The sequence below is a fragment of the Perca fluviatilis genome, chromosome 5, assembly GCF_010015445.1.
Source record: "Perca fluviatilis chromosome 5, GENO_Pfluv_1.0, whole genome shotgun sequence".
NCBI classification, from domain to species: domain Eukaryota; kingdom Metazoa; phylum Chordata; class Actinopteri; order Perciformes; family Percidae; genus Perca; species Perca fluviatilis.
The window spans coordinates 9,488,995-9,516,208 of record NC_053116.1 but is presented as its reverse complement, the minus strand read 5'-3'; the positions used below and the strand labels follow the sequence as shown (position 1 = coordinate 9,516,208).

General features: G+C 43.1%; 1 protein-coding gene across 2 annotated transcripts in view; it reads left to right on the top strand.

The window, feature by feature from the left end:
- Nucleotides 1–27,214, top strand: part of plekhg5b (pleckstrin homology domain containing, family G (with RhoGef domain) member 5b) — a 91,856-nt gene that overhangs the window by 3,247 nt on the left and 61,395 nt on the right. Inside the window, exons 1-2 of one of the 2 annotated variants that reach the window (XM_039799971.1) lie at nt 8,959–9,348; nt 23,461–23,537. Coding sequence is in view for 1 of the 2 variants with exons in the window: in XM_039799968.1 (XP_039655902.1) it covers nt 23,461–23,537 (77 nt within the window). In the remaining variant the exon portion in view is untranslated. Of the gene's footprint in view, nt 1–8,958; nt 9,349–23,460; nt 23,538–27,214 lie in introns of those variants that run through there. The other variant, XM_039799968.1, reaches the window with a different exon arrangement.

Here is a 27,214-nt window from a genome sequence, read left to right as displayed (position 1 = left end):
TCTCTCTCTCTCTCTCTCTCTCTCTCTCTCTCTCTCTTTCAACTGCTCAGGAATTAATATCCCACCTTCGTGTGCAATGGTGCACCTCATTTTAATAAATCTTTTTTTGCACAACAACTTTTACTCGTTTTACGAAGGCCCTGCACAGCATTTCGATGTCGCTAACACGGCAGGCTCTGTAACAACTTTTTCAGTGGCTCTAGTGGGCACTTTGACTGTTTTCTTCCTCCTAAAAAAACTGCTTGTTGCATCCCAGTAAATACTGGTCTACCTTCCAATGCAGCTTGTTTCCCCACCTCCCCTGGTTGAATGTAATATGTGTTACAGACTGTAATGGGGAAACAAATCAAGCACTGATGCAATGACTTGGATCCTATTTCTTGTGTCTGACAGTATTTCCCTTCCTCGCCGTCTCTTAATTTCGGCACTGTGCTTCCTGTATGTGGATTTCACTCCAGCAGGGAGCGCAAAAAAGATCTTGTGACCCAAACGATTCCTTATTTTATTTTAATGCACAACCATCAGACATAAGCTGCGTACATTTGGAAAAAGAAAAAGAAGAATATTGAGCCCTTAGTTATTTGAATGCTGCTGTTCTGGTGCCACTTCCGTTTGACCTCTGGTCCGTTTTATCTTTTAGTCCTCAGTGTACTTTCTTATTAGCCTAGAAATCTAGATGCGCCCTAGCGGCAGCAAATGCAATTTGCAGCCAGGATCAGTCTAGCAACTCTCCGTTGGCTTTTTTGAGATTTATTTTTGCAGTTTTTAGTCACAGATGAAGTCATTATAAACACGCTCACAGCTGGAGGCCAGTTTCCCCCCACGTATCTTTTCCGATCATCCCTTTCTCTCTTACAAAGGACTCCCAGGACACTGGAAATGGCTGATGGTAAACAGAAGCTGAGACTGTTCTACTACTCCTGAATTTTTCGGCCCTTATGACCCTCATTCGCAGCACTTTGTATAGCTGTTATTCCGTTTTGTGGGACATTGCTTCACAACAGTAGACGTGGTTCTTTGGGTTCAAATTTCAGATGGCATATTGTCTTTTTTTTTTGCGCCCTGAGAGGTAGTATTCTCTGTCCTCTTCCTGCTCTGCTGTTCTGCATCATCAGACCCGAGAACAAACTGTTGGGCTCTGCTTTGCATTTTAATTTAATTTGCATACAGAATCAACCTTGTACAGGCGTGTGTCACTAGTCAGTGTTATCTTTACATTAGGTCTAAGGTTTAACCAATATGATCCATTAAAACCCATTGTCGTTCTCTTAGGTCCCATGATGTAAATAGACCAACAGTGTGCTGCTGCTGCTCCTCGTCATACTGTGCAGCAGATAATTAGAGGGGCTGTGTTAAGGTCACATGCGCCTTCTTTAACTTCAGAAACATAACGGCAAAGGTTTATCTCTGAATGTGTCCTTCCACACTCCTAACCTCCACCCTGGCTAAATGGCTGTTTATGCGCATTGCAACCCTCCACATGACAATGACTGTACTTTTAAGGAAATAAGTGTTTTTGATTCCCGTTCACTCTGTTATTGGCTTCTCAACGGCAGCCCCCACTGCAATTTTATCCAGATTGTTTCAATTATGGGATTATTCATATCAACAAGTTGAAGAGGGGTTGTTTGTGCCTGCTGGTTTAAGGATGGACGATTAAATTACATGATGCCTCATAGTAATTCACTCGCTGGGGGGGTGGTCCTGCACACCCTCTTCTTGCAGCACGTTTTCTGACGGTTGATGTAGCAGTGTTATCATTAGAAGAAAATATTAGAATATAATCTGTTGATAATATGGTAAAAAAAAAAAAAAAATGATATTTAGGTACCCAATCCCATCTCGGATTGTAGATGTATTACATCTTGCTGATTGTGGCATGCCTTTTAAGCTGATTACAGATTTAGTCGGTCCACCACTTCGGTCCCAGACTGGGTAAACCCAGCCCAATCTGCCGGCGGTTTGATTTCGCCCTGAGGCTCAGGCTGGAAACCTGCACGTTTATCTGTCCTGCTTCCGTTACAATTTTGCGGGGACCAATCACAAACCGGCTTATCCACCTGGCGCACTATTGGCGGGTTTAACACGATGACGATAGAGAAGCGACCAAGCAGCGTTTACATTCAACATGGCGGCCACCGAAGCACACGTCACCTGGATCGTCGGTCTGATTGGTTGAAGGACTATCCAATTGCGTACAGAGTCATTTGAACTATGCCCGTTGATCCCGCCTCTTTTGCGGTAGAAAATACAGAGCAGACTCCCCCAGACTAATGTAGACCGGTGATAGCCAGACTACTTTGGTCCAGACTGAAACAACTTATGGAGGGATTTTCATGGCATTTGATACAGACCATGTCCCCCCTCATGATAAACTGTAATAACTTTGGTGATCCTCTAACTTGTATCTAGCTCCATCATCTAGTCAAAATGTTTAACTTAATACAATACTTTTAATTTATTAACAATTACCTGCACAACTACTGCAAATCATGCTAGCCTCATCTTAACGTTGTGTTTAGTGCTAATTAGCAAATGTTAGCATGATAACACCCTTAAAGATGGTTGACTAAAAAAACATTACATCCACTATAGGTATTAAAAATTACACCGTGGCGGCAACTTGTTATTTTCATTATGGATTCATCTGTAGATTATTTTCGGGTCTCAAGAAGGAAAGGAATAAAATCACAATTTTTCACACTCCAGCAATTTCCAAAAGCCCAAGGTGACCTCTTTTAATTGTCGTGTTTTGTTCGACCAATAGTGCAAAACTCGTCACACTGGAGCAGCTTGAATGAGTTAATATTTGGCATTTTCGTTTCAAACGTGACTTAAATGATCAAACTAGATGCAGATTAGTCTATATCGACAAGGTTTCCTTTCCTGGGATTGTTCAGGTGCCGCCGGATGTCTTTCATTTCGGCCGGATGTCCGCTTTCTTTGTGTCTGCGTTCTAACCTCCGGTGGATTTCTGAGGACTATGGTTAACTGCTCCTCAGATCTCTGCAGGGTAAATCCAGACAGCTAGCTAGACTATCTGTCCAATCTGAGTTTTCTGTCGCACGACTAAAACAGTTTTTCAACGTAGACAAGTTCCACCAAAACAAGTTCCTTCCCGAGGCTATTTTGCAGCGGCACAGTTGCTCCTTCCGGCGTTAAGCGCCGCCCATGACGATTGTGATTGGTTTAAAGAAATGCCAATAGACCAGAGCACTTTTTTTCTCCCACCCCGGAATGCTGTGTGGACTAGCCAGACGAGGAAGGTCTGGCAATGCACATTCATCTTCTGTCGATCGATTAATCGTTTCAGCTCTCCACTTATACTTGCTAAAGATGTTGGCATTGTCATCGTGAGCATGTTAGCATGCTGACATCATCCTTAAGCTCCAAGCAGCACTGTGTCTGCATGGCTGCAGACTCTTAGTCTTGTTAGCAGCAGTTTGGCAGTTATTATGCTGATGAATAAATGACCAGGCACAGGCTGTACTCATTACTCTCCCTGCATCTGAGATAAAGACACAGACAGTCTGGCTGGTAGATAATTTTCAAGATAATTTTTTTGGGCATTTTAGGCCTTTTTAATTCCACAGGACAGATGAAGACATGAACGAGGAGAGATAAGGGGAATGACATGCAGCAAAGGGCCGCAGGTCGGAGTAGAACCAACTGAGCTGACCCGGAGACTGGAAGAGTTTATTTTCTTTTAAATTTTTTTTTTAAAGAGATGAAACTGAAATTCATCTTTTACATTTTCTCTTTCACGCGGAGGAAGTCTTAAACCACTCCTCATCTTCGCTGTGCCGGTGAAGGGTTAACCTCGGCCCGTTTGATGGGCCACCTTGCTAAATATAACCCCAAACCTCCTCTACACGGGCACGCACAAGCCTTCAACTGCACTCCCTCTGTCAACACTCTGGCTCTCACACTTTTCTCCCCCCACGGCGCACACACTCCGGCAGGCTCATTTACAGTCTTGTCGTACTGCACCCGCTAACACACGCTCACTTCTCAACACACCATTAATACTTTAGTGAGTGTGATTCTGTTGGGAAGCCAGTTCATTCAAGCTCGGCACACTTTGGAGGTTATTTCTGTCTCACACCAAAACAAATTCCAGGTAGTTTAGCCAACTTTTTTTTTTTTTGTTATGGTGAATGCTCAGTGCAGAAAAAAACCCACTTGTAATAAAGAACTCCAGTTTTTATTTCAAACATTTTAGGTGTGTTTACTGGCAAACCTATACTATATTAAACGATCCTTTTTGACATTTTGGGAAGTATTCATTCATTCATTCATACTACTGCCGACGCTTCTGTCACTTCAAGTCTTTATGCTAAGCTAAGCATCTCCTGGCTGTAGCTTCATATTTTAAGCTACATTGTGTAAGAATTTCTCCAATCTAGCAGTGGATGACAACCAACTGAATATTAACTTTGTAGCCCCTCCCATTCCGAGCGCGTTTCAACTCCTACGATGGCCGAACCCGAAATTAGCTCTTAGTATCTCCATCGTTTACATGCAGCCAGTCGTTCTAGCCACTCCAATATTAACTTTGATCTTGTTGCTTTGCCTGTCGCGTTGTCGTTTTTTTTTATTCTCTTTTTCGCTTCCTTGGCGACTCCGTGACATGTCCTCGAGAATAGGTGCGATCCTCCATCTTCAACAGGCTTTCAAATCTGCCGGCAGTCCAGCAGTGCCACTGAGTGTAAAAGCGTGAAAGGCGGAGGTATGTCCCTCTTTGGCTAATGTATTTTAAAGATGGAGGCCGCCATTTGAGCGACTCGCTAGTATGTATTCTGAATGGCTTACGAGAATACTTTGATTAGTTGGTGGGAGTAATTACACATGAATGAGCACATATTTCTGAAAGAGCAAATGTTTTTTTGCTAAGAATCAATTAAAAAAATTACACAGTGTAGGTTTACCGGACAGAAATAAGAGTGGTATCAATCTTCTCATCAAACTCCTAATCTGTGAATATTGTGTATTTCCCAAAATGTTCCCTAAATGTCCTGGAGCTTTTCTGTAGGATAATAATACTGAGCTGCTCCTCCCATCATCTTTATAGCACTAGAAGACGTGCCCCAGTGAATACGTATGTTTCTGACACGTACGGTATACTAGCTGCATCCAAGGTGGCGCATGCCATGCTGACGTCAAAATGATGTAATATCCTGCCGGCGCGCCCGTATTTATGGCGCGCGACCAGAGGTCGCTGTTTTTTTTTTTTTTTTTTCCAGCGGCGCGCAATAAAGTGGAAACAGGAGGCCTGAACCAGTTCGCCGACAACCAGATGCCAGGACTCTGAGTGACTGCAAGTCTCTCTTGTAAACCTACTGGGTTAAGATGAGTTCTTTTATGCTGATTTAATGCTATGAAAGGCTTGATCCGACCAAGTAGGTCATCAAATCGAAGCATTGACGGCAATGCTGGTGCCAGTTCTGCCGTTGTTCTGACCTTTTTTTCTTCTTCTGGTCCGTAGAAAGAGCAAAGCCTTTGCTCATTAGTGCCACCGCTGTTCAGGAGAAGACTGCAACTAGTGTCGCGACCACCAGCGCGGGTATAAATGGTTACGGCGACTTCATGACGTCAGATGTGCGCGCGCCAGCTGGGCTGCGGTTACTGTACAACACGCTTTAGTGAGCCATTACCCAATGTCAGTAGAAAGGAGGTTAAGGGCTTGTGTTCAGGATGGTACTGTAGAGATGCATGCTCTGGTTCTGGTATAGAGATGATGTTTTCCCTAAGCTGCTGGATGCCACATTTGGAATAACTTTACACCATTTTCTGATCTAATGATCCAAGTTATCTTTTCTTTTTTTTGTTTTAAGGGGGATAAGAATGTCTCATATCAGGTGTTGCACATTATTTGGAACGCCTAGTCATTTAACACGTGGTGTTCAGTTTGGTCTTCATGAGAAGTACTAGTTCCTAATGTCTTCTGTGGTTCTGGTGGAGCTTTCAAAAGTTAAAATAAATAGCCCTGGTGATGTCATAGTGATGTCATCTCAGGAGGCCTGCGTTATACCCTGGCAGTGTTGGGGGTTTGAAAGATGAGGGTGTTTGTACACAGGCACACAGGGTCTAATTAAATGATCAAGTTGCATTATGGGAAATGTAGCATCCAGTGTTTTTGGAGCTTGAACCATACTAGGGAGTAAAAATTCTGAATATCTCTGCCTCAGCCGTTTTTTTTTATTTAGACCATTCTTCTACAAGGCCCCCAACTTTATGAAGGCACAATACTGAATTTCTGGAGAACCCCTTTCTATCTATAGTGCGTAGTTTCTGTCGCTCACATGAGGAATTCTAACTAATGACATCACTGTCGTTGTATCGACAGGATGCAAAACCTTTCGGAGATCGCGCACCCCACCCCACCCCCATCCCCCATCCATACAGTTGCTAGTAGTGTTTATCCAGTCAATAAAGGAGGACATGGAGGATTAAAAAAAAAACATGGACTCTTCAGAAGAGGTTATCTTTTACGTTTTTTATGTCCATTTTGTCTCCAAAGCTGAACGCTGCTGTTGTCCTTTTTTCAGCGGTGACATTAAACGCATCACTCTGTGTCTATGCGCTAAAGTCGCCGGACGGTACCATGTTCTGAGCATAGCCTTACTGAGAAATCCAGAGAGAGTTGTGTGGAGCTCATAGTCTTAATTAGCTTTTGTATCGACTCATTGGGCAATGGCTTGAATGTAACGGACGTTCATTAATACAAAATAGTCACGTGCTATAGCTTTCACGCTACAGTCACATTAGCTACAAAAGAGAGCAACATGCACAAGTTCGCTTGTGGGTGCTCCTGGGCGTGCCCATTGACATATATATAATGGACCAATAGACCCCGTTGCTCTGGACGGAGACCAGTGAAGGATATTAGAAGCACTTTTCCGGTGATCGCTAGCTTTACTGCGCAGCCTCCAACTGAGAGAGACAACGTAAATGTGACGTGAGCAACGTGTCTGAAAGTTGGAAGTCTTCTGGTAGCTGTGCCAAGAGAAATCTCAATAATTCCCAATCTTACAGAGATGGAGAGTATAGGTATATGTAAGGAGATAACATAAGCACAGGCTAATTATTGCTAACTAACATGCTAACATTAGTAATTAAACCTAAACAGCTAACGTAAGTCGAAACTACCTGCGAGCTTCTCCTGTACTGTACGGTAATTCCTCTACTGTGCGACAGTAAGTCACTTGGTTATGACACAATCGTTAGCCTATTTTTACAAAAACGTCTGCTACGGAGCCATAACGTGAGGTACAAGGTAATGGAGCCTTTTATACATTGTTGTGTTTCTTTAGAAATAAACAATGGACAAATAGTCTTTAAACGCTTCAGATGTAAAATTATTCGCAGTCAAGTGACGTAAAAAAAAAATGGCGGTCAGCGGAACGCTAACAGGAGGTGATGGCCAGGTAGCAACAAAATGGCGCCATAGATGGCTCGAGTTCTGAAGCGAAGCTTACCCCCTTGGGCGTGCCTAGCCTACCCCTGGTTGCTTGGCAACAGTAAACAGAAATTCTCCGGTGCTACCTTCAAGCGCGTCTTAAAAGTTACTTCAGAGGTATTGTTAAGTCACAAAAACAATGTTTTTGGATTTAAAAGTATTTATTTCTCGATAAAAGTAACAGAATATATGCGATAAAATGCCAAACATATCCGATATATACAGAAATATGATGTCCTGAAGCGTTTTCCACCATCTTGAATTTTTTCGACTCGCACCACTGACGTCATGCTGCCCTCACGCTACCTTTACTCCGATTGGCAGTCGCTTTGTCGCATCGCTCAGCATTTGCATAAAATAGACTTAAAAAAAACCCCGATATGTTGTGCAGCCCTAGTTGTGATTATTATACCTTTGCTCTCTAATGGAAGTGCACCCTGGGCCAGCACACAGCTGCCAGATATGAGTTGGTGTTTTCGTTGTAAAGAGTCCATTCCTAAATGAATGTAATAAGATTTTTTCTTTTGTTTTTATAAGCTAAATATATTTAGTCTGAGATCAGATCAAAGTGCATTTGAATGTCAGTGCCATAATAGAGGCAGGTACTCTCTGGTCTTTCTTTTTTATTAAAAGGTGATCTGATGGAAGATGATGAAAGCGAAGCCTCTGTTCCTGGCCCTTGTATTTGCAGCCCAGTTCTCATGCTGCACGACTGCTCTCTTCATTAAAAGGGAAGCCGCGTGCTCAAAGCTGCTTCAGATTATTACCATATGTCTGCAAAGCCCAGAGCTGAGCAGCAAACCGGCTCCCATCCTACCCTCTAATTTCTTATCCCAAAATTGGACATGTGGGTCGCTGTGTGTGACAACTTCCCTCCCTTCCCCCTGGCCGGTGCCGCATATTCTCACAGTATTTCTTTCTCCCATTTTAGACGCATAATAGCAGTGCGTCAGCCTTTTAAGCAACCCTGGGGAAAATATTATGCCTCAACTTGAGATATCTAACTGCATGTTGTTTTAACTCGTTTTCAGCTATTAGAGAAGTGGAAGCGCTTTGTCTTGGATGAGAATCTTACGACAGGACTGCGTTCGGTCATTTGGTGTTTCTCATCTCCGAGAGGCCAAAGTGTGAGCATTGTACCTCCGCAGAAATAGCTGAGCTCAGTCATCACAGAGCTGGCACATTCATAAAAAGGAATAAATCTGTCAGGAGACATAAAGGGCGCGGGCACTAATTAATGCAGAAAAATGTCAGCCTCTTACGGTTATGCGCAAAACATAAAGAAAGTCTCTGGATGTAGGAGGAGGTTTTAAAAGAGATCTTTGTGTCACCCAGAGTGCCCGTCCCAGCATGCAACTCACCTCTGCATGAATACAACACTTGTCTGATGGAGTGGGCAGAAAGCCCCCCTATCGCCAGGAGATCCTACACAGGGCTTTAACATGGGCAGCTTGCCTCGCACTCAGAGTTTTGTACAGTTTGAGAAACTTTGCCATGGATAAAGTCGAGGCTCAGGGAAGGCAGAAGGCAGAGGACCTAATACCTGCGGGCGGAGATAAGTTTCCAACACCTTTTTAGCAGTGGGGCGTCAGGTGTAATTTAGTCAGGAATAGCTCTCTTAAATGGATTAGGAGAAGGCAGCATTCAGTGCCAGGCAGCATTTGGTGCGTGGCTTTCAGTGGGGAACTTTAAAATCGACGCAATCAACCGGAAGAGGCATTTGACACTGATGTGGAGAGACGTATTAGAAAAGTTTGTGCGGCCAGTTGTATCACCTGTTGCCTACTTTTAAAACGTGCCTGTTAAAAGCTCGATGGCAGCGGCGAAGCTTATCCCAGGTTTAGAATCAATAATGTGCTCCCCTGGAGACGTAACGGACTGGACTTGAGGTGAGCCAGTTTGCTCACTTGGACCGGGCCTTGAAATGGAATCAGACTTGGACAGAAGGTTCAAAGCAAAGTGTTTTGTGGCTCACAGCTGGATGAGGTCATTGTGCAGGTGGAGGATGAACGCGAAGACATTGGCAGTTGGTGGAGTTTAAAGTTGAGTTGGTCTGGCAGGTTTGATATTCGAAAGATGGTTGATGAGAAAGGGTGTATTAACTGTCTGCAGAAGTTCAGCTTGTTATGTTTTGTGCACGGTTTCAAGGGCTGGTTAGACACTTTGTATGAGTTCAGTTTTAGGGTTGTGATTTGAATAGTTGTAGAATATATATTAATTACCATTATAGCTGGTTGAAGAACTCAGAATGTTCTTGTACTGGAAGAAGTCTGTGTTTTTTTTTTTTTTTTTTTTTTTTTTTTTTTTTTTTTCTTGTTTTTTTGGTTCTCTTTTTTTTATTTTTTGTCTGTCATATTGTAACATAGCAAAAACTACAGGTAAATAAAATATATTATAATGTACATGGCAGTAGGATAGTTCTATTGATGTAGAATTGTGTGCTAACTCTTTAGATCAGCCTACAGACCATCAAAGTTATGTCAGGCTGGAATCTCCACATTTTATTTTTTTCTATTATTTAAAAAAATAGTTTGTTTCCCTTCAGAGCAGAACATACTATATATTTGAAGTACTCATTATTTGCAGTTATTTCTCCTCGTTTGCATGCGTTTGAATGGTGTTTGGATCTATGGTACTGCATGAAATTGGACATTAAAGGTCCAGTGTGTAACATGTTTAGTTGTTCATTATCAAAATCTGTGTTGCCCGTTCCCAAACTTGTCCTTTTTCATGAATATTTACCACCACCATCAATTTCAAGTATTCCTTTTGGCTTGAAATTTTACATTTGCATTTGCACGAACTGGGGCAGACGCTCCATATTCATGCTCCATCTTGAAATACGTTAGCCGGTAAGGGACATACAGGACATACTGCTCTGCCTTTCGCGTTTTCGCTGTCACATGATAAACTCACAGGTGCTGCTAATGCTGCTAATGGGTATCGTAGCTTCCCGGCCCCAGCAAGTTTGAAGAAGGAAACATGGAGGACCACACATATTCAAAACCCAAATTTCAGGAACAGGAGTCTTCTTCTTCGCCCAGAAAAAGGAAAAAGGATATTGAAAAGAGACCAGCTTTTTGAAGCGTGAAGGCTACCGTAGCTGTAATACGTACTTGGAACTGCGTGGCGCGACAGAGTTGATTGCGATATATGATCTCAACGCGAGATGGGAGAAATTCCTACACATTGGACCTTCAAGATTAGTAGATAAATAGTTTTTTGACTCAACCACCACTTTGGTCCAGACTGAAAAAAACTATTAGGTGAATTGTCATTACATTTTGTAAATTGGATATTCATGATTCCCAGAGGATGAAGGTGATAACTTTAGTGATCACCTGACTTTTCCTCTAGCGCCAACATGTGGGTGGCATTTTTGGCTTTTAGTGAAATGGGTTAACTATTAGATTTGATGGATTGGCATGAAGTTTGGTACAGAAATTCATGCTCACCTCAGGATTAGTCTCGCATTGCCAGTCCTTCCTCCACAGTGGTACGGAGGAAGGTCTGGCTTGTCCACACAGCATTTCCCGGATGGGAGAAAAATGTCCTATGGTTTATTGGCATTTCTTTTAACCAGTCACAATCGTCTTGATTGGTTGGCTAAGCACCGGGCGCAGCAAGGGTGCCTCTGCAAAAGGCAGATATCAAAAGTTTTACCTTTTTGATATCATGTTGAAAATCTCTCAATGTTATTCCATTATTCAGCATAATGTAAAAAGAACAACCAAAACATTGTGTGTAGTTCAGACCTGCTCCACTAAGTCTCATCCTTATTCATCTAACATCTAACGTGTAACATTCAACATGGATCAGACATTACTTCACATTGTTATATGTAGCTTTTTGGCGAGCAGATGCTGGTTCACTTGCACTTTGGAGCTAAGGATTTAAGCACTATCATGGAAAGTTTTTTTTTTTTTCTTCTTTTCCATTGCTCTGTTGGTCCGTGGAAAGCACTCAGTGACTTGGCATGAAGACAGCCTTACATGAGAGAGACGAGAGGGAAAGAGCGGATGAGACCAGCTCCACAGATGAAATATTTACCACTGAAGAAGTGCATAGCTGAACTGAAATGCCTCCCTGTCTCCGCTCAGGGCTTTTTTTGACGTGGCACAGGGGCACTTGCTTTCCGCTGTGCCGCCCGATTTATGCCATTAGTGAAGGGGAAGTGATAACACCGGGCCGGGGGAGGAATGTCCTTCATCCTCTCCTCTCTGCCAGCCAGCCTCTTGGAAATCCGGCTACTTTCTGGTCAGCTTAAGGAAGGTGCCTGCTGAGGCAGACCTGTTTGGCAGAGACCGAAAAGAGGAATGCCACAGAGGGAACAGTGAGGCTTTGATCCTTACCTTTTCACCATCTCTGTAATTAAGCCCTGAGCTTCTACTGCAAACATTTCCCAACAACTCTGTTGGAGCACACAGCCTTGGAGCTCCTCAACTGAAAGATACTTTTCCTTTCTCCAATACGACAGAATCAGTCCTCTGAATCGGCCCCAAAACTCATTTCTCTAGTTCACATTTTATTATAAGAGTCAACTTCTTTTCCCGGTCAGTTCAGGACGTCCTCCCACCCCTTGGTTGTAGGCAATGATGTAGGTGTGATCTCTTCTCGAACTCTCACAGACGCTAGATTAGTGAAAGGAATAACCGAAAGTCGCAGCAATAATTCACACCAGGTATCTTGGGGCTAGGAATAACGTGGACGCCCTATAGACTTATCAAATAAAAGGGTTATTTGATTATTCAAATAATTGTTAGTTGTAGCCCCAGGTCATTTCACTGGCAATACATATTACACTATTTTTACTTGGGTAAGTATGAATATGAGAAGAAGTTGATTTCTTATTCTACCACATCATTTAGGCCGGGCGACATCACCAAATATCAATGCCATGATGATTTTACATACCAGTGTTTCCCATACATTGATCTATTTGTGACATCAATGGTGACTGCCACATACTGCCGTATACTCTCTCTCTCTCTCTCTCTCTCTCTCTCTGTTGTGTGCTGTAACTGTTCCTGCACCCTTATAGCCTTGAGGCTGGGACTGTGGGTGGATTGTGTATTTAAGGTGTTATACAAAGTTGCCCAAAACTATTGCAGTACAATTAATATAAGAATTCTGCACCTCTTTCCGTGCGTGGACTCCCCCGCCCCCGGGGTCAGCTACCACCGCAAATAGAATATGATTCTGTGGGAAACACTGAATACTGTATTAATACTGACAATGAGAAAATGTTTTAGTGATGTTATTGTTTACTACCATAAGAGCCCACCAACAGCTATATGTCTGCATATTGCACGCTTCTTTGATCTTAATGAAGACGTCGAATTAAAGCAGGAGGCTGCGTGGCGACTGCTTGTTGGGATTCTTTTCTTAGCTGACCGCTCTTCAAGCATACGAGGAAAGCTTTTGTTGAATTGTCCGTCATGAACAAAATGAGGTTGTTTGGCGAGACCTAATTTGGCCAGTCCAAAATATCCCCTGTATACAAGCGCGCACACACTGGCATTCCTCAGGTCATACTCAGCCACGGGTTCCAGTAACAGCAGTACATGCTTCTGTTTTTCTTGGAAGTTAGCACCAATGAAGCCCATAAAAAGAACGGTCTGACACAAAAGGCCACACTCTTATATAATAATCAGCACGTACTTGAGACCAATTACTGTACTTTCTGGCATTAATGCCTTAAGAAATTCAAGATATGCAGTAATCCCCGCATGACTCCTCTTAAATATGGTGACAGGGGATTTCTACCTTAACGTAGCTAAAACTCATGTAGATAGCAGTGGATTTCCTAGGTTTGTGGAAAAATTAGGTGCACATATTTGCCCTGGGGTTTAGAGGTCCTCCATCAAGAAAATGTTACATTTTTCAATTAAAAAAATGCAATTTCACATCCTTTTGGACCATTATTATTACCATAGCTGTGCCTGAATCATTGGGAAATGCTGGAGCAGATAATAAATAAATACCACTGAAAAAGCTTAAAGACAAAACGTGTTAAAGAAGTCCACTGGGGACCGACTAGAATCATTACAGTAAAAGTCCTTGAGATAGTTTTGATGGTCACATTGATTTTACATTCATTCGGCTTAGGTGGTGCCCAAAACGCCACATATGCATGGAGAGATGTGAGAAAGCTGTCTTTTCTTTCCTTGACACTAAATACTTCCAAAATGAGTCAGCAGAATAAATCAGATATTATTTGAGCTCCTCCATCTTATGAATTGAACATTTTCGACTGCTCCGCCACGCCTCTCTGGAACAGTTTACACTTGTTGTTCTGTGGTTTTTCAGTTTTCTACATGGGGACCTTGGGTTCGCTCAGATGTGGCGGGGGAGAGACAGATGCAGGGAGGGGGTAGGAGAGTGTGTGATGCACATGTGTGTGACTTAACCACTATGGGGGTAAAACAACATTAAGCAGGAGGGCTGGGTCGTGCCCCCGCTGCCACTGAACCCTCAACATTAGAAACAGCTGCAACCTGCTCGTGTTGTAACGTCTGCTCACTGGGCCCAGACTCGTTCACCTGGAGAGGAATACTGCGGGGGGGTCAGGAGTTAACCCTCCTGTTGTCCTCGTTTTTTAAGTTTCTGTATCAGAAATATGGGTTTCTTTTAACCAGATTACCCACAAATAACATGGATGGTTCCATTATCCAAAAATAACATGGATGGTTCCATACAACGCTCTTTGTAGGTAAAATTAATTAATTAATGAATCACTTTTATTCAAATTTGGGTGTTTTATTATAGAAAAAAAAAAACTGAAATGGTTTAAAAACGGTATATCCTGACTAAACATTGATATATACCAGTGATTATCCACTTGGCATCCTCTGATCTTAACTATTTGTTGTCATAATATCAGCTTTTGTGGCCGGGTTGGATCAGTGGGTAGAGCAGGCGCACATGTACTGAGTGGTTTATGCCTCGGCACAGAGGTCCAGGGTTCGAATCCGACCTGTGACAATGTCCTGTATTTCTTCCCTTTCGTAGGGTCTGGCGTAGGGTCCGTGTCTACACGTACGTAGATTTAACGCAGAAGCATAAATCACGCTTAAAGGTCTGGGTTGTTTTTTTTTATTTAACAAGAGCCTTTTCAGGTGTCAATATTCAGTTCAGTTCAATTTTATTTATAGTATCAAATCATAACAGAGTTATCTCGAGACACTTTACAGATGGAGTAGGTCTAGACCACACTCTATAAATTCCAAAATTCCAAAACCCCAACAATTAGCCTTTCGCCAAGCCCCGCCCCCCTTAGTTACTGTTGCTACGTCCGACAAACAAATGGTCAAACACGACCAGCGCGACAGATTGCCATGACGGGAGGAGGTATACCCGTGCGTGTTAGTGACCTTTTTTGGAGCAATACCTCCGCGATATCCTCCAGATCGAAGCAAAAGGGGTTACAGTATGCAGTGGAGGGATGTATTCAAATGTTTTACTTTGTTGTAAACTGACGAAAAATAAAGTTGGGGAGCTCAAAGACCCAACACAACAGCAGCTAATGTAGCTAGCGTTAGCCAACATGTTAACTAATGTTGGCTAAAGCTAAAGGGCTCGTTAAACTTAGCTTAGAGAGTAGGTTAACATTCTGGCAATGATATCCATGATAATCATAACTTTGGTCCAATTTGTGTTCTTGCCTCTAGTTAGTAGATCTAGACAACACGGTAACTAGTTAGCTGTTAGCCTTAGCTTTGAGCAGACGTATTTATGCTTCGTAATGTTCGACACATTTAACTGGGAGTGGGGCCGTCCACACTGTTTTATCCATTGTAGGCACCGCTCACGTTGGCCCTCGTTCTGACTCATGAAAAAAAACATGAGTAAAATAAAAGACACTACATAAACTCTGCTACTGTGTGTTTATTTAAATATAAGTACACCTACATGTAGGCCTAAGAGATTGCAATATAAACCTGTATATTACTATTAGGACTATAGAATATATGTGTCAAGGATGTAGGCTATAAATTAAATAAACTTCAGCTGGAGTCCGATTTACTACGGCAACACTGTTGACCACATCAGTGATCTCTTTCCATTCCGCATTCTTTATACAGTCTTTAATAACAGTTTTCAGGCTGCCAAATAGTACACACGTTAGTACAAATGAACCTGAGATATCAGGGTTTCAATCTCCACCTCTGAAAAGTGCCGCTTCTCAGCCGGATTACGTCTTGCCATGTCGTAAATTGTAGGGACGAGGCCTCAAAACCGAGAATATATTGGGGCATGATATTTAAACACAACTCCTCCAGACAATCTCTCGGGGTATCCATGGATGTATTAAGAGGTGGTATCTAGTGTCCGATTTACAAACGCCGTGGGCGCACCGCTTCACCATCTTGCTTGGAGTCAATGTTTGTCGGACCTGCTCACATAGTAACGGTTGCTATGATGTGTGATTGGACAATGGACGTTTTGGGGGAGGGGCCGGCGAGAGGTCAATTACAGTAATTCCCTCAAGAGCAAGCATTAGCTCCCTTTTAGGAAGAAACCTCGGCAGACCCAGACTCTTGGTAGGCGGTGTCTGACGGGGCCGGTTGGGGGTGTGATGAACAGTGGCAAATAATAGTCACATTAAAGATAATGGAACAGTGACTTCGAAGGTCATCGTGGAAGTTTATGTCATAGCAGGGCACATCGTGTCACACGGAGTAGTGCAGTCTCCTATACCGGATCCTGACTACTCTGTGCATATGAACATCACAGCAGGGCGTTGTGGGATGTAACATGGCGCTGCAGAGCACGGGTGGATGCGGCGGACGCAGCAGGACGCGGCCGGGAATTGCAGAGAATCGCAGAGCATAGCTCTGCGAAGAAGAAACATAAGGACTCCGGGGAGTAAACTCCCCAGAGCTAGGTATATTCACCAAGTTTGATTTGTTAGATACAAATACTGTAGGTTTTCGTGTGACACAATTCCACAAAGCTTTTTTTTTTTTTTTTCTTCTGTCATAAACATTTTGTGAGTAAGACTCTCTTCCGTTTGTCACAATGGACTGAACCAACTGTTGACAGAGCTGAGCATATTACCTGCTGTCTACATCTGTGCCTGACGGCCCTGCTGTCTCTCCTAGAGTCAGATGGGAAGATTGATACCGCTCTCTCATATGCGAGAGTGGTATCTCATTTCTCTTTGAAATTAGTCTAATCGATTATTATTAATGAATTGTTTCACACTTAATTAAAACGTTTTTAAATTCCATAAAAAATAATCCTTAGAACTAGACACTCTACTTGAGTATACTACAGTATAACAATAATAATGATAGCTATATCTTCATATCTATATTTTCTTTTCAATACACAGTTACATAATCTTTGTAGAGACATAGGTTATGTGAGGACTTGTGGTATATTTCGCACATTAATCAAAATTTTGAACTTATTTAACAATGGCTCGTGAACATTTCCTATGCATCGAGGACATTTTCGGGAAGTTACACAGAAGTATTTGTTCCCTCCCTTCTTGCTCGGGCCTATTGATCGGTCCATCTATTAAGACTCTCCATTCCTACCTGCCTTTCTTCCCTTCTCACCTTTCTGTCTTCCTCATTCCATATTTTTGTATTGTGTATCCCGCCTGCCTGCCATCTGTGTGCGTCTTCCAGGAGTCTTTTTCATAATGATCTCCTGGCGAGGAGGTGCATGTTTCTAGTATGTAGAGGGAGGGAGGGGGGGGGGAGAGGGCGAAGGGACTCTGAAAAACATGATGTAAAAACAAGGAGAGGAGTTGAAGCCTGAGCAAACAACAGAAGAAGCACACCCCCTCCCTTCATGTGCCATGATGAGATCTCACCGCGGATGTAGGATTTTCACCAAACAGAAGGCAGAGTGAAGCATTCTTAACATTCCTCCTAAAAAACAACGCGCGTTTGCCTCGGCGTTTCCCCACCTAAATATGGCGTTCTGGTGAGGCTTAGATGGAGGTGTGAGAGGAGATGAAGAGTATGACGTGCTAATAGACCTGGTCGAGCTCTACGGTAGTTTGATATTGGATTGCATCTCGGACCAGAAGTGTGCAGAGCTTTAGCCTTGATCCAAACATACAGGTGCAATCCACCGCTCACTAAGCTCGTCCACTGGATGTATGCAGTTTACAACGATGACGGCAACTTGATTTACCACTCCAGAAATCAAAGTAATATTAGAAACAATTGTTCCCTGACTACAGACCACAGCAGGCCTCTCATTGTTAGTCAGCGACAGGCGATTTTTGTTGGCTGAAATCACGAGCGTTGCTGGCAGATTTGATTAGTTGTAGCTGGTGAGCTAATTGAGCTCAATGGGTGTGTTGAAACTCTTTCCCCGGCTGGCACTTTTAATGCTTCCATCTAACTAATCCGAGCCCTTCATTTTTATTTAGATGAGTATGAATGTTAGAAGAAGTTGATTTATTATTCTAGCTAACTAATCAGAGCCCTGCAAACTGGTCTGGAATATGTATTTGATGGCCATACGTTATCAAAGCTAATTTGGTGTTGTGAGACAAGGTAACACACACGGTAAATGATAATACAGTTATATAATAAATAATAATAATTAAACACAAATCATCACATGTGAGAAGCTGAAGGCCACCTGTTTTTTGCTTGATAAATAACTGGAGAATTGTTGTTGATTCGTTTTCCGATCGATCTACGTGATCAATAGGCGCACTGTCTCGGTGCTGGAATGCTTTTACATCCCTGTTGTAGCTAGCACACGTGGGAGGTTTGACAGCGAAGCCAATGCAAGAACAAGAACCCTGACTCATTTCCACTTTCAAACCCCTTTCCTAATTGCATTATGATTACAAAATGAGGATGTGGAGATTGACAAGTTGGAATACTTGGTACATCTCGCGTGTTGGAGTGATTCATTTGGAACTTGGCTCGCTGCTCTGGCTTATTTATGAGTGTCTAATGGGTCTTTGCCCCAGGCGGTGTCTCTCTGTGGCGAGCGAGCAAGTAAGCCAGCCAGCCAGCCAGCAGAGAGCTGCGTAGATGGGATGCTCCACTGTCTCTTTAGTGTGCAAGCTCATTGTCTGCTGTCACGTGTGTTCCTGTATTGTGTGTGTGTGTGTGTGTGTGTGCGTGTGTGTGTGCGTGGTGTGTGTGTGTGTGTGTGTGTGTGTGTGTGTGTGTGTGTGTGTGTGTGTGCTTGTTTGCTTTTGGCTTAATCAGCACTGCTGAGTTCAGGAATTCCAGTTCATATGAGAGGGAGAGGGAGAGGAAGAGTCAGCAAGATATGAGCAAGTAGGCGAGAAGAGAAGCAGATAATACAATGATTTAACAATATATATACGTGATGGTCTAATAGTGAGGGCTAAGAGTTTAAGAGTCTCAGGAGAGGCTTGAGTTTAGGACAGCGGGACATGCAGTGGATTTGAGGTAATGGCTCAGTGAGAGTTTATTTAAATCAAGTCCGAATGAAGGACGAGTAACCCGTAACGTAACCCATGCGGCCACGGCCCTTCGTGTTCCCTCCGCCGCTTATTTGACATGGCAAGCTTAAAGCTTTAATGCGTAACTTTTTTTGATATTAATGAACGTCTGTTACATTCAAGCCATCGCCAAATGAGTTGATGCAATACTAATATCCACTCTGGCCGGAGTTTTTAAAAAGACTCGGAGGCGAATTCTCCGTTTGCGTGTAAACGAAGGGCACAAACGAAGGGAAATGTCTCCGGTTTTCAAAATAACCATTAGGGCTGTAGTGATACACTAATCTCACGATACGATACATGATATTCAGCTCACGATACGATATATATATCACGATATTCAGCCAACGATACGATTCAATACGATTCGATACACTTACATCATTTTCTGAAAGATGTAAAGTGGACAGAGTGATTTTGGTGACATCTTGTGAGTGTTCCATTTACTTGGATTTAATTAATTGAACTGAAAACATCAATTACACAATATGTCTCTGACTGGACAGAGTCTACAGCAGGGATCATCAACTACATTTTTTTCAGAATTTTTCTAAGCACTCTGGCGGCCGGACTTTCAAATAAAGAAAATAAAATGAATTTATACCTAATACGCCTATTCTTGTTCTAAATTTTCACTTTCTTACTGAATTAATGCTACATTTTTTTTTTTTTTACATGTATTAGTGTGAGCAAACTCCTAAAAAACATTCCATAATGATAACTGGCTCTTTAACTAGAAAAAGATCTCAGACTAGGAGGCAGTTCACTAAGGAGTGATGGTTAAAGTCTGTGATTATGGAAAAATTATTGTAGTATGCAGCATCCTGATTGGTGGAAAATGCTTGCAGAAAGAAAGGCTGTTGTCAGGTAAACATGTCACTGTCAAAGACGCTGAAGTGAAAAGTTGACGTGGAAAAGCCAAAAGCCCAGCTTTAATGATGAATGGACTGATAAGCAGGCTATGCACTCGTCATGTATGCCTCATTTGCAATAAAACGATGTTGTTGCAAAATAATACAACCAGCATCATCATCGTCACTCGAACATAACAATAGCGTAATTCACGTGCGTATTAAGTAGCTCCAGATTGTCCGCTCTAGCGGAGAGTTTGCTTTGTTGAGCCAACAGTGAGGTTTACAAGAATTTGTCAAAATTTCCAGATTCCCGGCAACCTAAGATAAACAGTTAGACTACAAACCGATCGCTTTTGTTTTAGCTTGTTTGTAAAAACTCGCTATTTGCAGAGTAGAGCTGTGTTTGCATAAAACAGCGCGGTGGACTGAGCAGATTGAAATATTGCTTTCTACATGTTTATGCTGGTCTACACAGGTGAGTGCATTGATAAGTATTGACTTTCTACTCACGAAGGTTTAATTGTAGCCTATTTACAGAAAAGAGACCAGCGTGAGTTCATCTGCCCCAGCGGCCGTTGGTAATCCTCTCTGTATCGTTCCCAGTCAGGTGCTGCGTGGTTTAACCTTTAACGCACACACATCTCGGCTCAGCAGTGTGTGGAGCTCGGGCATCGCTGTACAGAATCCCGGCATGTGAATAGAGATGTAAATACAGGGGGCTGGGTTTTTGCTCTAAATGCTTGAAATGATAAATAACAGAACGCATTTTTTCCTTTTTACATTTTGTGAATTCATGATTATTCTGCGGGCCAGACTAAAAGCTTTGGCAGCGGGCCGCCAGTTGACGTTGGCTGCTCTACAGCGACACTAGCGGCTGGCTGACCAAATCGCTCTTCCTGCAACGTGAACGGGGGTATACACAGGGGATTTGAATGGGACGTATGTATCGATACTCGCGGCTTAAAAATCGATACTTTCTTGGGGGAAAAAGTATCGATTTATATCGCAGAATCGATAAAATTGCTCAGCCTTAATAACCATGTACGTGTAAACAGGGCCCAAGTAATCTGAGACGTCTCACTGTGGTGAAGAAGAAGGTCTTCCTCTGTGGGAAACACTCCATAAAATCTGGAGGCTCCTTGTGTAGCCTGCTGCTTGTAAACCCCGGGGGAGCTGTTAGCTTGAGGCCCGCTAGCCACAGCCTCGGCCTGTTCCCAGCACAGCACAGACACGGGAGACACTTTCTTTTCCCGGAAGCTGGTGAAAGTTTGGCATAATGTGCTCTGCCTTGGTGGAATTGTTGAAAGGTGTTCAAAAAGGCTTCTTTTTTTTAGCCGCGCTGGTGTCAGTCCACCACTTTGGAGACTAAAATATCTCAACAACTATTTAAAGAATTGGCCTGAAATTTGTATATGCATGTATGTATGTACGGAGGATGAATCCGACTGACTTTGGTGATTTCCTGAATTTTTCTAGCACCACCAGCAAGCCAAAGCCTTCACTTCTTCAATTCTGTGACGTAGCTTAAGTCTGTACAGACTTTCGTGGTTCCCGGATGATGAATCCTCCTGACTTTTCTTTTAGCGTCACCAGCAGGTTGACGTTTTGGGCTCTTAGTGAAAATCTTTGACTGTGCCAAATATTCCTCTATGTAGGAAAAACCCTGCCAATACTTCATTTCATAACAAATACCAAATGACAAAACTAATGACATCCCCATCAGCCGTGGGCATGTTAGCATTTAGCTCAAAGCACCACTGTACCGAAGTACAGCTCCTAGCGTGCCAGTAGACTCTTAAAGGAGAAATTTGGCGCAAAATGAACCTAGCGGTTAATAACACATGTGTACCGAGTCGACCGTTCTCTGGGATATGTTTTCATGCTAATTGAATGTGACCAGTTTTAGGGCAAACCGCTAATTAGCTTACGTCACAGTCGATTAGCATGTAAACATATCCCAGAGAACGGTCGACTCGGTAAAAATGTGTTATTGACCCCTAGGTTAATTTTGCGCCGGATTTCTCCTTTAAGGTCTCAATTTGGATACTTCCGAGAGCACTTACGTGTAGTACACTGTGCACACTACCTGTATGTACTCCCTTGTGTAGTGCGTACATCTCGACAGGGTAGTGTTGTCTGAAATTGTGCACAACTTTTTTAATGGTAATTCTCAGCAGGACGGAGCATTACTGCCACCTGTTAAAAATATATACCGGCTTGTTTTTTTCACTATGCGACTACTTATTAAAAACAAATAATAATTTGCATAGTTCAGTTTTTCGACATTTCAATTGCAACCAGTGCAACTTTCTTGCCCGCCATTTTCACAAGTTTGAAATGATGTTGCCGATCCCGTAGCTTCGGCTCCATAAGATGGCGAGTGGTTCCCAGTGTTCCACACTCAACGTTTTGAGTGCAGCAGTCGGGTACTCATAGCGCACTACATTTTTCCATACTTATATGCTTATACTTATGCCATACGTCAGTGTGAACGCCCCATGCACTCCAAAATAGCAAGTGTAAGTACAAGTGCGCGATTTGAGACGATGGTACTACTCTTGTTTTGACTCCCATTGAGCAAATCCACTGCAGACAGGTGGACCCTTCCCTTCCCGGTGGGGAAGCCTTGGGCTCTGTGGTATGCACCAATCACAGTGTTTTTCCCTCTTCCCAGCGAGCACCCTTGACCTGTGAGCGTAGCTGTAGCCGAGTGGATGGTGACTTGTTTCCACCCGCCAGCCAGAGTGACAAATTATTGTTTGCAGTTGGCCTTAAAGTTCAGCCGCTAAGTGACTTCATTTTCTCGCAGCAGCCCTCCTCTGTTACCGATGATGTTGTAATGATATATCATCTGTGGCTTGGCGAAAATAGGGACAGGGGACATTACAACGAACAGGTTATCTGAGCCAGCTGGAAAGGGTTTTGCTACAAAGCCCTGTCGTTCCCAGAAACGGGAGACTTTTTGCAACAAGCACCTTTACCGTCTGTCCATAGCACCCCCCCCCGACCCCCTCTCTTGTTCTTACTTTCTCCTTCCTGCACGTGTATTCTCTGTTTTTCTCATTATGGAAGACAGATAAATATCGGTGCTCTGTTATGATATCTTTATCGTGTGTGTACATGTAGAAAGATGTAGACGTAAACACTGCCTTTGATCATACCCTCAACGCAGCGTTGGCCAACCAGTCAAGTCGATTTTGTAAGGTTTATTTGACAACGGTGATTTGTTATTGTGGAGAACCGCGAGCTTACCCGCGACGAGTGCACTCTGGTCCAGAAAGCAGAATGGGGCTTCCTCTCATTCGCTTCCATTTTCTTGCCGTCTCTTTGGTCGTTATTCATTTCTCTCTGATCTCCTCCCAACAGCGCACCCCCCCCCCTCCTCCCCCTTTTTTTTCTTTGTTTACCTTTTCTTCAAGAAATCTCTTTAACCAGACTTCTCCTTTTTCATTTTATGACATGGATCCTTGGCTCTCTATTACTGCGTGAGAGTGATTCTTGTGTCTCATACAGTCATTGTCTCACTCTGTCCTTTATATAAACACAGGCGGTGGCTTAACGTCTTTGTGTCTCCAGTATGTTTTTACAGCTTCACCAAGACAGGTGTGTTAATGGATGTGCAGCTGGCTGGGTGGCTGCTGTGGTGTCTCGGTGACAAAGAGAGATGTTTCATTGACTCGTGTGCTCTGTTTCAGACGAGAAGCCCGTCCAGGAGGAGGACTGGGTGGGTTGCCAGCACCCCCAGTGTCCGGAGCGCCGGAGGGCCTCTAAGGTAAGACCCTAAACCCTTAAACCTGCCAGGTCAAGTACAAGTAGGACTGTGATTTCAGTCCAGAGTGTCTTCATATCCTGGGAAATCCAAGTTAACTTAAAGTCTCACTGAAAGCAATAGTTTCAATCTCGTTTGTTCAACCTGGATTCAGCAAGTTTAGTTATTTTTTTTCGACAGAGCCAGGCTAGCTGTTTCCCAACCTTTTCCACTGTTTATGCTAAGCTAAGTTAACCAACTGCTGGCAGACATGAGGGATTTTGATCTTCTCATCTAACACTGCACCAGAAAATGATTACGTGTATTTCCTAAAATGTTGAACTATTCCTTTAAGTTGCTGTAAGAGCTTATTTTTTTTATTTTTTAAATCAACCCAGTCACATAGACCCACTATGCAGTATGTATATAATTAAGACAGTTGTGGTAGAGTGGTTTTCATCTGTTTAGGTGGCGGTAAAAAAAAGAGAGGGTGTGTTTGTAACTATCGTTAGACATTTTATAAAGAGAGAGAGAGAGAGACACATGCACTTTGCACACATTTACATTAAAATGACAAGCGCCTGTCCTTTCCGCCGGGAGAAAAGGGGGGAAATGGTGTGATGTTGTCACACGGTCTGCAGAGAGAGGAGGTCGGGGTGGTTGAATGGGTTAACAAAACGTCAAGGGACGCTAGCCATCGGTTTCCTACCGACAGGCAACGTTGGTTTCTTTTCACCATGACCTTATTACTGTAACCATGATGACAAACGTCCCCTGACCTTAACCAAGTAGTTATTTTAACCCAAACCATGATCTATCCTTGCCCCCGACCTAGTCGCTTTGTGCCTAAAACTAACCAAACTGCGACCTAAAGTGCTTTTTCCGCACGAAAGTGATTTGTTCAGATATTTTCGTGTTTTAGTGTGTTGTACAATTTCCGGGGTTTTTTTTTGTTTTTTTTTGCCTGCACATGGTCATACTCAGATTCTAGTCAGAATGTGAGTCTGAAACTGCTCCATTGGGCTGTGATTACGGGGCGTGTTCCAACCGAACCAGGAAAGAAAATGCCTCTGCATTCATTGGATAGACCTACAACCAATCAGAGCAACGGAACTCAACTCAACTGTCAACAGAACCAAGGGGGTAAGCTTCGCTTCAGAACTCGAGCCATCTATGGCGCCATTTTGTTGCTACCTGGCCATCACCTCCTGTTAGCATTCCGCTGACCGCCATTTTTTTTTTACGTCACTTGACTGCGAATAACTTTACATCTGAAGCGTTTAAAGACTCTATTTGTCCACTGTTTATTTCTAAAGAAACACAACAATGTATAAAAGGCTCCATTACCTTGTACCTCACGTTATGGCTCCGTAGCAGACGTTTTTGTAAAAATAGGCTAACGATTGTGTCATAACCAAGTGACTTACTGTCGCACAGTAGAGGAATTACCGTATAGTCAGGAGAAGCTCGCAGGTAGTTTCGACTTACGTTAGCTGTTTAGGTTTAATTACTAATGTTAACTAGCATGTTAGTTAGCAATAATTAGCCTGTGCCCATGTTATCTCCTTACATATACCTACGCTCTCCGTCTCTGTAAGATTGGGAATGATTGAGATTTCTCTTGGCACAGCTACCAGAAGACTTCCAACTTTCAGACAGGTTGCTCACGTCACATTTACGTTGTCTGTCAGTTGGAGGCTGCGCAGTAAAGCAAGAGATCACCGGAAAAGTGCTTCTAATATCCTTCACTGGTCTCCGCCAGAGCAACAGGGTCTATTGGTCCATTTTATATATGTCAATGAACAGAACTCAACACTGTGTATCGTCTCCATAGCAACCACTCTTTGCACAATGCATTCGTTCTAAATTACGACTTAGACTTTTTTGAAGCTGGATATATCATTTGTTGCATGTAAATATGAATGTGGATAACGTTAGTGATAGTGACAGGCTTGCTACAGTTGCATTTCTAGAGATGAATCAGTGAAAACATGTTTTATTTCTCTGATTCACGGCTTTGTTCTAACGCCGCTGGGCGCTCTCTCTCTTCAGTCTCGCTCTATCTCGCTCCACCATATAACGCTACCGTTCTTTGTTCTAACGCCGCTGGGCGCTCCCTCTCTCCAGTCTCTCTCTATCTCGCTCCACCATATAACGCTACCGTGCTTTCGGGCAGTTGTTGAGGCTCCTCCGCTGAGGATTTTAAAATGAATGCGCTGTCGATATCGTCTGTAACCGACGCGATGGTGGAATCTACACATCTCAGTTCTCCAGCGGCAGCCACCTGTTGCAAGCGTTCTTTGGTGATGTGGTTGATTCTGTTACTGTTGATCATCTGTCCGACAATTTGATTGGTCCGAACAGATCCTGTTCGGGCAATAGTGCTATTTATGGTTGGGCATCGTTCGGGATTTTAACGATTCTGATTCCAATTCCGATTCTAACCTTTCGATTCCGGTTCTTATTGATTCTCGATTCATTTTTTGAGGGGTGGAGATGAAACGGGTCACAAATAAGAGGAAAGTTTTATTTTGATTCCAATGTGGGTTGCAGTTTTACCGGGCTTTTTCAATGTAAAATAAAGCCACACTAGAGCACCGCTTACTGTGCTCCATGGCTGCAACACAACAAGCGCCTGGCCGCTACAGAAACCAAGACTTGCGCATGTTAAATTTGGAACCCATGATCAGATTTGAAACCAAATCCTCTAAATGTTTCCAAACGATTCCAATAAAGAAACGATTCCAATGGAATCGAAATTTTTGAAATGATTCCAAGTAGGAATCGGTTCTCAATGCCCAACCCTAGTGCTATTACATGGACCATTTCAAATGGAGGGGCCAGGCTGGGGCCACATGTCATTTTAGGGGTCCCAAATACATTATGCACAAGTGTTACAATACCACTAACCCTCCATAGGTTCGGTTCCGCAAAAGACTAACAATACATACATAAGAATTAACACAAGAATACTCATTCAGTGTTAACCTACAGTTTATTTATCACTGGATATAAATAATATCCTCTTTGGGGATAAAGATGAGGTTAAAAATGTATGAAAATATTTACCAAAGTTAGGGTGGGCCAGAGGGGGGGGGGGGTCTACGCTTAATATTAAAGGCCCCTGCCACTTAAACAGGAACCGAAAATGAAGCGAATGAAGGTGCACGCACCGTGACTTTGTCCCCATAACCCTAACTAACTGCCTCTCTCTTACTGTATGTTGCATTGCAACACAGTGAAGGGGAAGCAGAGCGGCGAAGCTGCCATTTCTTCTTTTAGGTGTTAAAAGGGGGGGGGGTGAGTGTCCGGACTCTGTGCCTGCCCGCTAGACTGTGAAATGAATTATTCCTTTGAAGCCACTGGTTTCTGAAACCGGGAGTCTGGCCAGAAGAGAAACTGACATAGTGTCTGGTCTGGTCTGGTCTGTTTTGGTTTTTGTCGACTCCCTACCGCCACTAGAGCAAAAGCATTAGACCGGATTTTCCCCATTTAAATCAAGATGTTGTCCCCTTCTGTCCTCTTAGTGGAAACAATGGAAAGGGAAAGGGACGGAGAGAAAAGTGCATTTAGTCAGCAGTGAAGAGACAGGCGGTTAAATATAGTTTTTTCTCCATGGCAACTGTGAATAATAAAGTGGGGGGGAAGAAGAGAGAGCCACAGAGCTTAACGTGAACTATCCTCTCCCTGCTCCTCACATT